The 12,554-nt window shown below is 36.2% G+C and overlaps 1 protein-coding gene across 4 annotated transcripts in view; it reads right to left on the bottom strand.

The window, feature by feature from the left end:
* Positions 1 to 12,554, bottom strand: part of SPICE1 (spindle and centriole associated protein 1) — a 109,737-nt gene that overhangs the window by 16,052 nt on the left and 81,131 nt on the right. For 3 of the 4 annotated variants that reach the window (XM_077118357.1, XM_077118358.1, XM_077118360.1), the window contains 2 exons: positions 6,108 to 6,258; positions 4,419 to 4,643 (listed from right to left, as the gene is read on the bottom strand). In XM_077118357.1, the coding sequence (XP_076974472.1) occupies positions 4,419 to 4,643; positions 6,108 to 6,258 (376 nt within the window). The remainder of the gene's footprint in view (positions 1 to 4,418; positions 4,644 to 6,107; positions 6,259 to 12,554) is intronic. The other variant, XM_077118359.1, reaches the window with a different exon arrangement.

The raw sequence follows: 12,554 nt of genomic DNA, 5'->3' as shown, positions 1-12,554 counted from the left end.
ATACGTGAGAAAATAATCTGGGAAGGTCAACATCCAATTTCTCAAGACTGAAAAAAGTCATGTGTCTTCAGACAGAAACGTCCTAACCCAGAGCCAGTGAGAAAAGACCCATGTCAAACGTAACTTGTGCAAGTTCGGAATAAAAATGAAGTGATCCTAAAAGCTTCCACAAAGAAAAAGCAGGTCACATACAAATATTAGATATGACATCAGTCATCTCAGGAACAACACTATAGCCTAGAAATCAATGGAACGATGCCTTCTGAGTTTTGGGGAAAAGGACTATGAACCCAGAATTTTTATCTAGCCAAACTGATCATAAATAAAAGAGAAGTAAAAACAAATTTAGGCACTCAAGAACTTAATGTTTAATTTTGGCACACCCTTTCTGATGACTTTTCAGAAAACTGCAGGGGAGAATGGCATCCAGGAAATAGGTGGCCCACTCCTGGGTTGCAATGACAGCATATCTCAGGATGACAGCTGTGCAACAGGCCCAGAGAGCAATCAATTGGGACTGGAATAGAGTTTGCTGAAAGGCTTTTGGAAGGGCTTTGGGATGAAAAGGTGTTCCATGCAATAGGCAGTATGACTGAAAGACTAGATAATTTGAAAGTATGGCAAAAGCACATTAATCTTCTGTCAATAAATGAGAAAAAGTGATCTGAAACTCCAGGGAAAACTGAACAAGAAAGTCATGGGTATAAATATTGAGCAAACTAAACAGATTCTGAGCAACAAGTGAAATGAAATAAGAATTCTCCTTGATATTCAAAATAAGAAATCTCTCCTTTGTGTGGCAATGGACTCCAAAAGAAAATATAATTGTTTTAAACTTTCAGTATCCGTCTATAGACAAGACACAGAAGACATAACTGTGGTAATGGAACAGAATGTAAATGTTATCAAACTTAATAATTTAAATGTAAATGTAGGAGTTGAAAACACAGGAGAGGTAGAAGGAAGGGAAGGGGAGTTAATATTCTCATTTTACAAAGTGGAAAGTTGAGAGGTACTGTCTAAAGCTAAAGAAGAGAAATTGAAAGTTCTTAAAGTTACAAACTTATGCAATAGAAGAATTAAAAATAATAATATAATTATCCAAATTAGAGAAGGAAAGGAGATGGGTGTTAATGTGAATTAAACCCTCTTCTTTTACATGGGAGAGTATAATATAAATTATGTTAAATTGATATCAAGAACATAGATGCAAAAACATTTTACAGTTATCCATTCCACATCATGGGGGTTAAGGGCACCAGTGCCCCCACGATCTGGAAAATTCATGTAAAAAAGTGATTTTTTCTTCAGGGTTTCCGGAAACTCCCTATCTGCCTGTTGATTGGCAGATGCTGCCTCTCCTATTACTTTTACATTGCATAAGCTAGATGTTTTTAAATTTTTCAAATCAACCTTTGAAAATTCATAGGGGTAGACCTTTCACATTTGTTTTCCTTCAGGGAATCATATGAGAACTTAGCCTTTTCTTGAATGACGCCAGAGTCTACCGGGACGGCTTTTTTTAAAACAGCCCTGCACATTTCTAGCCTTTGTGTGTGTCCTCTGCAGCCTCCACAAAACCTCCCCAAAAACCTCATTTTATTTCTTATGCCAGCCAGTGACATATTGAAACATACTGATGGGGAAAGTCATGATGTGGAAGGGATAACTGCATATTAATTATGGAAATAATTAACAGAAAAACAGAAATTAAATTGAGATAAAAGTGACTGCCTCTAGGGTAGGCCTAGAAGTGGGAGAGGAAACATTTGTATGATTTTTTTTAACCATATACAAATATGAATTAGAATTAACACAAAGAATGAATGGGAGATAAGAAAATGAAAGAAACATGTATATACCACTCTTTCAAGATGGGTAGCTAGGATGGTACATGAATGCTTCAGTGATAAAATGCTTGCCTGCCATATAGGAGATCCAGGTTCGATTTCTGGCCCATGAGCCCCCTTCCCCCGGCAAAAAAAAAACAACAAAAAAAACCAAAAAAACCCCCACACAATTAAAAGCATGATCTCATTTATTATAAATAAAGAAGTATGGCTACGAGGCAAATAAAAATAAAGTAGCAGCTAGAGAAAAATATTTATGATGGGAAATTCTAGATGCAATTTGGTAGCTTCTAACCATATATGGCTATTCAAATTTAAATAAAATTAAATTAAAAATTTAGTTCATCATACTAGCCACATTGCAGATGTTCAATAGCCACATATGGCTAGTGGCTACCATATATGGGATGGCACAGATATAGAACATTTTCACCATAACAGAAAGTTCTATCGGACACTGTAGTTCCAGACCATAAATGAATAGTGATGAAAGTTCTCATGGGTCTCCCACCTTATCTGCATGTTCAGTTTAACAGAACAATTCTTTACACATGAGTATTCCAAACAAAACGCTTGAAAAATGGGATGATAAAACTTCACCAAGTCAAAACATATATTTAGAGACAGGTCTATCCAAACATTGTAAAAAAAAAAAAGTTATTATTTTCAAGCAGAAATTTTAAGCAGAAAATGTTCACTTTAGATGCTAACTAAATGTTGTCTATATGTTGTCCTTGAATAATTTGTTTTAATGAACATTTAACACATTTGTGATAAGAGTAAAAATATTTATTGCAATCATTTCTTTAAAAGAACTTTAAGTGCCGTGCAAGGGTAGTTCAGTGGTAGATTTCTTGCCTGCCATGTAGGAGATCAGGTTCCATTCCTGGCCCAGGAACTTCCCCCAATGAAATGTGACCCCAGCTATACAACATAAAAAATAGTAATAATAATTTTAAGCTATTTTCTTATCACCCATGAAAAATATATTATCTAAGAAGAATTCATTAGACAAGCCTATTAATAACACATAAACATTTGAAAAATTACTTTAAACAATTAAAATCTAACTGAATAGTAATCAGAATTGAAATCATACCTCCTAAATCTAGCTAGTTAATAGATTCTTTAGCCCTTTAAAGAAGAAATACTGAATCACAGAATTATAATACTGAAAAGAACAGCAAAAATAAAGAAAAACCCTCAGAGTTAGAGACAAGGAAACTGAGGCCCAGAAAAAGTTAAGTATCTTAGCCCCAGGCCTCACAGCTAGAGCATGGATGGGTCAGCTGAGACACCCAGCATTTTAATCTTCAGCCTGGAACTGTCTCTACTGCAACTGCCTGATCTGACAGATTCTACATTTGCATAACAAATTTAAAAACCAATTTTATAATAGAAAGCATTTGTTATTTTCTTTAACCTTTTGTGGCTTCCTCTTCATGTCCCCTATAGAAAATACATAACAATGTGCAGAAAATCTGAAAAAATTTGTATGTTATTTTCAGAAGTGATAACAAAAGTTATTTTTGGTTCCCCTATATAAGAGCACCCAATAATGGTTTTTTTTTTTGTTTTTTTTTTTTTGGTGCATGGTCTGGGAATGGAAGATGGGCATTCTAACCACTGAACTACCCGTGTACCCTCAATAATCTTTTAAAGAAATAAGAATTTAGGTAAATCAAGGTTGAATAATATTTTTCCAGAAATTTTTGTGGCGAGTCTAGAACAGTGGTTTCTTTTTTTTTTTCTTTTAAAAACACATTTGTTTTTCCATATCTATACATACCACACATACCAAGGCAGATATGTGATATGTATTTCACAGGGAATTTTGTTAACAATATTTTTTGTTTGTTTTTCTGTTTTGGTGTTTTTTTGGGGGGGGGGCGGGTAGTGTGGTGCATGGGCCAAAAAAGGACAGTGGTTCTTAACTTTGTGATTAAATGACTCTTGAAAATCAAATGAAAGCTAAAGCTCCAGAAAAATGCACATGCAGACAAATACTGTAATTTTCCAATGAAGTGGTCCATGGACCTTCAGAAGACCATTCATGATACATGGACTAACAATAAATTTTTAACTTTTCTATTGTCTTTTGTTATATAACTCCCTTAACTGACCTGAGCTGAAAACTTCTGATGACCAGGTCTGACTTAAAATTCCTTAAGATCACAGTTCTAACTTTTCCTTGGCCAAACTTTCATTACTCTCTGGAGTATAATCTCCTCTTGTTCCCTACTCCTTCCTATGCTCCTAGACCAGAGGGACAAAGGGAACTCCCCTTGCTCTGCATCTTAATGCTGAAGACTTTGATTATTGGGCCTGCATCTAATATACACAATGTCTAAAGGGATATACAATGAAATTCAATGCCAGACATCATCACCATAGGTATAACATACATGATATAAACCATCCTGAAAATTCCTCCTTCAGCTTAAAGGTTAGATGAAGTTAATCAATGCCTGTTAAAATTCTGTTGATGAAGCACCAAAACACAATAAACTATATAAATACGAAACATAAAAAACAACTTCCATATGACTTTAGATGAAGCCTGCTTACCATCCTGCAGAGGAGAGAATTCTGAGTTGCTCTTCTGCCTGGGTGGTGTTAACAACACAGCAGGCTCAAATATATGTGCTGGGAAGTTGTTAGCCAGATTCACACTATCTGGGGGTGTTGGCACCTGAGACAGTTTAACAGGCAACTCTTCCTGTGGAAATTCAACCACTTCTTCCCCTCTGAACATCAATGGCATGGAGACATTAGCATTTACAACTGGACCCTCTGAAGAAGATGAGAAGCTATTAGAACTTAAGAAACAAAAGGACTTATGGACACATTTCAGGCAGTCATACTTAAATGCATTTCAGTTCACTGTGCAAAATCCACATACCCTCTACAGACTTCACTTTCTATGCTCTAGCTCCCTTTGTAAATAGCTCACATTCAATGCTCATGGATGGTAAGAAGCTGTTATTTTTGAGAAATGCATGACGTCCCCAAAGCCATAAAAATAAAGGACTCAGAAAAGCTACATAGGGACTCCTAGGAAATCTTATCTGGCACTCTAGAACTTTTCATTATTTTTTATGGATAGTTCTCTAACAAGCATGACAAATAACAAAATGGTAAAAACGGGAAATATTAACCCATTGATCTCCATATTTAAGCCTCATTAAAAGACACAGGCCATGAATCATCATTGTATAGTCACATTCCATATTATTTTTCAAAATTTAAGCCTCATTAAAAGACACAGGCCATGCATCATCATTATATAGTCACATTCCATATTATTTTTCAAAAGATTCTAAGAGCTGAGACTCAGAAACATGCTAACCTAGGTTCATCTATTCATCTACATAAATCTTTCTGACTTTTTCCATAGGCAATAGTAGTAACTCACAATAACCTTAAAATAATTCACTCCCAGCCCGACTCCTCTAAAGGATAATTAAAACTTTCTCAGCAGTAAAGCTTAATTCATATACAAGAGTAAAGCACTCATATACTCCTTCACTGACATATTAATAACAAGACTCCTCCAGGAGAAGACAGAGACCTGCCCCAGCCATGAGTTTATCTCATACAAGTTAAATTTTGGTCAGCTACTTCTTAGAATCCATCCCAAGATAACACTCCTAAATAAAAAAAACCATTTCCACAGAAAGACACTTATCAAAGTATTAATTACAAATAACAAACAGGAAAAGGCCTAAATATCCATTTCAACATAAGGCACATAATGGCAGAAAAGTAAACAAAGCATTTCAAAACATCACCAAAAATCACCAAAAGTTATGAATTTCTAAATTCCAGGAATTTTTCTTTTCTTTCCAAAACCATCTCTTCTCCATGGGGCACTATGATTAACAGTACTAGCACTAAAGTCACACTGGGCTTGGTAGCCAGTTGTGCTACTTTCTATCTGTATGACTTTGCTAAGTTACCAAACCTCTCTAAGCCTTAATTTCTCATCTGAAAAATGACAATAATACCTACCTCATAAGATTATTATGAGAATCAAATGAGAAAATACATATATCTATATAATACTTAAACTGTGCTTGGCACAAAGCAAGTGTCAAATAAATATGAGTTGTGGAAACAGTAGTGACCAATTGCAGATTTATAATATTGTCAGCACACAGGCAGTAACTCCATATAAGTTTAGGGTTTTGTTGATTTGTTTTACTCTAAGACCAGACATATTTTAAGGCCAGACTGAGGTAATAAGGTCACACTCACCTGGATTGTCCATAATTCTTCTACTTGTGACTCCCCTTTCTGAGGCTTGGCTTTCTTCTCTCTTATTATTTATCACAGGACAGTTCTTAATTGCATGTGTAAGTGATATAAGTTGTTCATCTGTTGTGACCATGTACTGCTGGAGTCTTGCCTAGAGAAGAAAAGAAATGAAATAATGTAGCTGGCATATCATACATCAAATAATCACTAGAAAGAAAACCAGATAAAGGAAATAGACACACATATATAAAGTATTTAAATTACTCTAGGAATTTCAAACTTTCATTCAAATTCTGAAACAATGATATTCATAAGAGTAAACAATTAGAAATAATCTACAAGTCTCCCTATAGGACAGTTAATTAACCCAAATAAATTAATGAGTACAATGCTACAACAATAAAAAGTAAGCTTTTTTATATGGATTGAAGTTTCCAAAATTTTTCCGAACAGATCATTTCAATTGACTCTCATGGCTACCCCAAAGAGCAGACGTAGAGGACTGTGGGAAGATGGCCACCACACAAATACCAAACTCAGAAACTGTCTTAATCAACTATTTTGAAACTCTGGAGTCTACTGGAACACTATGCAGCATCCAGGGAGAAGTGGGAGGAAGAGGCTGTTAATTTGTGATAAAGACCAGTGAGTTTGACCCTCCCTGCAGCGCTACAGCCCCCTCTCCAAGCCTGGAAGCCAGCAGCAATGGGGACTGAACCTCGAGCTGCTGGGACAGCTTCCTGGTGGAGGACAAGTGTTCTGATCCCCCTTCACTGCTTTATTTTTTTTTCCATGGGCAGGCTCTGCATTCACTGCATTTAATTAGCTACTTCAGATCCGTGGGAACCAGATCTGAGGGCAGCCATTGTTCCAACCCTCCTCGGGTAAAAGCACCATAGGGATCTTAAAGACAGCAACCTTCCTCAAAACTATGGAAAACAGTTAAATGCCTGCACTAACTAGGCAAGTGCTGAATCAAGAAAATGTGCATTCAAGAGCCATGGAAGAAGCTCCTGGCACCCCTGCTGGCCCCTCCCCATTCCCTCCACAGGACAAGGTAGAGTCACTTTGCAGTTCCATTGTGGGTCCCTGTGCATACTGGAGTACATACAGGCCAGTGTCAATGTATCAGTGGAAGACTGAGAGACTGAGCTGGGGAACATGCCTGGAGTTCAACCTCCCAGAGTTTGTCTTGAGGACAAAGAAGCTACTTGCAGACAGTTGCTACAGTGGGGAAAAAACAATTAACTTGAAGCATCCTGGGATAAAGGACTACCTACATTAAGTCACTGTGTATATCTATTACAAAGGGAGTACAGAGGGCATTCACCCTAATTCCTGTAAACAGTAAAGGTAAAATTTCTAAAGCCTTTAATAAGCACAAGCCCTGGTAAATAAAAAGGCTCACTGGTTCCAGGCAAGCCCAGGTAAGACAGAGAGGACTCTTTACTTGGGCTCATCTTCTTGATATGAAAACTAAGCTCTGAAGGAGACCACCAGCCAGAAAAGAGCTAATTTTCTAAAACAATGGGAGGTACTGTGATAGTTAGGTTCAGGTGTCAATGTGGCCAGGTGAAGGTGCCTAGTTCTATTGCTGTGGACATGAGCCAATGGCATGTGAACCTCATCTGTTGCTGATTACATCTGGAGTCGGCTAGGAGGTGTGCCTGCTGCAATGAACGATGTTTGATTTAATTGTCTGGTGCTTAAATGAGAGAGCTCAACATAGCACAGCCCAAGCAGCTCAGCATACCTCATCTCAGCACTCCCAGCTCAGCCCAGGCCTTTGAAGATGCAGAAAGGAATCACCCTGGGGAAAGCTGTTGGAACCCAGAGGCCTAGAAGGAAGGCCAGCAGAGATCGCCCTGTGCCTTCCTGTGTAAGAAAGAACCTCAGTTAAAAGTTAACTGCCTTTCCTCTGAAGAACTATACATTTTTAACCAAATAAATCCTCTTTTATTAAAAGCCAATCCATTTCTGGTATGTTTGGCAGCTAGCAAACTACAACAGGTACTTTTTGCTTTGGTTTGTTTCTTTTTGATTAGCTCCTGGCCTTCAAGAACATCTCTGTCATATCACTAGCTGGGTACAAATTTAAAGAACAGAAATATAAGGAACTAAATTCGAGAGTTAACAATTTAAAATATTAAAATGTACAATGTGCAATAAAAGAATACAAGACAAAGAAACAGGAAATAATGGCTGTTCTAGTTTTCTAGCTGCCAGAATGCAACACACCAGAGACAGATTGGCTTTTAATAAAAGGGGATTTATTTCATTAGTTCTTCAGAGGAAAGGCAGCTAACTTTCCTCTGAGGTTCTTGCTTATGTGGGAAGGCACAGGATGTTCTCTGCTGGCCTTCTCTCCAGGTCTCTGGGTTCCAACAACTTTACCCAGGGTGATTTCTCTCTGCATCTCCAAAGGCCTGGGCCGAGCTGCAAGTGTTGAGATGAGGTATGCTGAGCTGCTTGGACTGTGCTACATTGTGCTCTCTCATTCAAGCACCAGTCAATTAAGTCAACTGCAGCAGGCATGCCTCCTAGCCAACTGCAGATGTAATTAGCAACAGATGAGGTTCACATACCATTAGCTCATGTCTGCAGCAACAAAACTACTGCCTTCACCTCGTCAAGTTGACAACTGAATCTAACTACCACAATGGCCCATGAAAAGGAACAAAATAAAAATCCAGAAACCATCAACGAAAAGAACTAGACTGTGAAATTATGGACTGGGACTTTTAAAAAAATGATCCTCAATAGGCTCAAGGAGGAAAAGGAAAACACAGCGAAAGAGTTTATAGATATGAGGATAATAATGAATGAGCAATATCGGAATCTCTTTGAAACTATAAATAGGACTCAAATAGAAACACTGGAGTTGAAGAATACAATTAACAGAAATGAAAATTCCCTAGACAGTTTCAATAGCAGATTCAAGGTGGCAAAATATCAGTGACGGCAATGATAAGATAATTGTAAAAACTCAGGCTGAATAGTAGAAAGAAAAAGGGATAAAAAAGAACAAACAAAGACCATCAAGCATACCAATACACATATTATGGGAGTCCAGAATGAAAAGAGAGAAAGGAGTAAAAAGAATATTCAAAAAAATAATGGCAGAAAACTTCCAATTTAACAAAGGATATGCATATTCAAAATGCCCAATGAACTCTCAAAAGGACAAATGCAAAGAGAACTGTACCCAGACACATAGTAAGCTAACTGCACAATGCTAAGGACAAGGAGACAGTTCTGAAAGCTGAAAGAGAAAAGCAATGAATTGTGTGCAAAGGAATCCTGATAAAATTAAATGCCAACATCTTGTCAGAAACCACAGAGGCAAGAAGACAGAGGTAGGAAATATTTTAAGTCCTGAAAGAAAATCACCAAGTGAGAGATTTTAATCCAGTGAGATTTTCTTTCAAAACTGAGAAAGAGATAAAGATATTCCCAGATAAACAAAAGCTAAGTGAATTCAATTACCACCAGACCTGTCCCATAAGCAACGCTAACAGAATTTCTTCAGACTGAAAGGCGAAGACACTAGACAATAAATCAAAGCAGCATAAAAAAATAAAGGCCCCTGGTAAGGTAATCATATAGATCATTATAAATACCAATACTATTGTATTGTAATTCTTGGTATGTAACTCCACTTCTTAATTCCTACAGGTGCTAAAATGCAAGTGCATTAAATGTAATTTTAGGGAGGGCCATGATGGCTCAGCAGGCAGAGTTCTTGCCTGCCATGCTGGAGACCCAGGTTCAATTCCTGGTGCCTGCCCATGCAAAAAAAAAAAAAAAAAAAGTAATTATAAATCTATGGTTTGGGACATATAATACACAAAGACATAATTTGTAACAAGTACAAAAAAGGTGAGGGAAGCGTATAGGAATAATGTAAGTATATGCTATTGATGTTGGTACCTAATCAAATATGATTATTTTAATTTCAATTTAATTATGGGGTTAAGATGTGAAATCTTAACCCCATAGTAACCATAAAGAAAATACATGAAAAAAATAAACTCAAAAAAATGAGAAGGGACTCAAAATGATACAATATAAAAAATCAAATTATACAAAAATAGGCATTAATGGTAGAATTAATGGTAAGACTTACAAAGATCAAGCAGCAAATGGAAGACGAAAATTACTTTAAATGTGAATGGATAAACTCCAGTCAAAAGGCAGAGATTGACAGAATGGATAAAAAAGCATAACCCCAAAACAAATGTTGTTTATAAGATACTCAACTTAAATCCAAAGACAGACACAGGTTGAAAGTGAAAGGATAGAAAAAATATACCATGCAAGTAGTAACCAAAAGAGAGCTGGGGTAGCTATATTATATCAGATAAAATAAACTTTAAGATAAAAAAAAGCTGTTACAGAGGACAAAGAAGGTCATTTATACTGATAAAGGGCTCAATTCAACAAGACATAAAATTATAAATAACTATGCACTTAATAGCAGAGATCCAAAATATATGAAGCAAATACTGACAGATTAGAAGAGAAAACCAGATAGTAATACATCAATAGTAGGAGATTTCAATACACCACTTTCAAAACTGGATAGAACATTTCAACAGAAGATCAATAAGAAAACATAAGATTTGAAAGATATGCTAAACCCTAGACCAGACATATATAGACCACTTCACCCAACAGCAGAAAAATATACATTCTTCTCTAGGGCACATGGATCATTTTCCAGAATAGAACATATGTTAGTTCACAAAATAAGTTTCAATAAATTAGGAAATACTGAAATCATACAATGTACCTTCTCCAACTAAAATGGAATAAAACTAGAAATCATTACTGGAGAGAGAACTGGAAAACTCACAAATATGTGCAAATTAAACAACACCCTTAAACAACCAAATGGTCAAAAAAAGTTAACACAGGAAAATAGGAAATATCTTGAGGGAAATGAAAATGAAAACACAACATCCCAAAACTTATGGATGAAGCACATTCAATGCCGGACTAACATCACACTCAATGAAAGCTCTCCTTCTAAGATCAAGAACAAGGCAAGGCTGTCCCCAGTCACCACTGTTATTCAACATTGTACTAGGAGTTCTAGCTAGAGCAATTAGGCAAGAGAAAGAAATAAAAGCCATCAAATTGGAAAGGAAAAGTGAAAATTTCCTTATTTGAAGATGATATTTAAAGTTGGAGAATTCACACTTCCTAATTTTAAAGCACATTATAAAACTACAGTATACAAAAAAAACAAGGCACTGGGATAAAGACGGATATACTGACCAAGGAAATCAAATTGAGGGCTCAAAAATAAACCCTCACGTCTGTAGCCAATTGATGTTTTATCCCCCAGTGATGACCAATGTTTCTTTTTTTTTTTTTTTAATTTTTTTAATTGTATACTATAACATATATACAAAGCAAAGAAATAAAAAAGCAAGTTTTCAAAGCACTCTTCCACAAGTAGTTACAGGACAGATCCCAGAGCTTATCATGGGCTACCACACGATCCTCTCCTATTTTTCTTTCTAGCTGCTCCAGAATACAGGAGACAAGAGGACTTAAATATTTTATCATCACAATCAACTTTTTTTCCTTCTTTTATTGTGAACAATAAACAGGGTCTGTCATAATGCACCCCTTCTCATTTCTGATTTTGTTTAGTTGCATCCTCTCTCTTTTTCTTTGTCAATCTTGCTAGTGGCCGATCTATTTTATTGATTTTCTCCAAGAACCAACTTTTGGTTTTATTGATTCTTTCCATTGTTCTTTTGTTCTCCCATTCACTTATCTCTGCTTTAATTTTTGTTATTTCTCTTCTTCTATTTCCTTTGGTGTTAGTTTTCTGTTCTTTCTCAAGTTCCTCCAGGTATGCTGTTAAGTCCTCAATTTTTGCTCTTTCTTGTTTTTTAATATAGGCATTTTAGGGCAATAAGTTTCCCTCTCAGTACAGCCTTTGCTGCAACCCATAAGTTCTGATAAGTTGTATTCTCCTTTTCATTCATCTCCAGATAGCTACTGATGTCTCTAGCAAATTCTTCTTTGACCCACTGATTGCTTAAGAGTGCGTTATTTAATCTCTCTTAGGAGTAGCTATACTAATATAGTACAAAATAGACTTTAAATGTAAAGATATCATCCTTACATCTTTGACTTGCATATTTATGTCCTTTATGATGGTTGGGAAGGTTTCCCCCATTATATCCTCAACTACTCTTCCTAGTCCTCAACTCCTCTCTTCTTCTGGGACACCAATGATTCTTATTTTTGTGCACTTTGTTTTGTCTATCATTTCCCTGAGATCCAAATGAGTTTTTCCCATCCTTTTTGCCATTGCTGTTTTGAGTCTTTAAAGTCAATTATCCTGTCCTCTATATCACTTATTCTTTCTTCTGTCTTTAATCTCTGTGATATCTGCTATTTTTCTATTTATTCTTTCAAATTCCTCTT

The sequence above is a fragment of the Tamandua tetradactyla genome, chromosome 10, assembly GCF_023851605.1.
Source record: "Tamandua tetradactyla isolate mTamTet1 chromosome 10, mTamTet1.pri, whole genome shotgun sequence".
NCBI classification, from domain to species: domain Eukaryota; kingdom Metazoa; phylum Chordata; class Mammalia; order Pilosa; family Myrmecophagidae; genus Tamandua; species Tamandua tetradactyla.
Note: the sequence above shows the minus strand (reverse complement) of the source record. Positions and strands in the feature narration are given on the sequence as shown.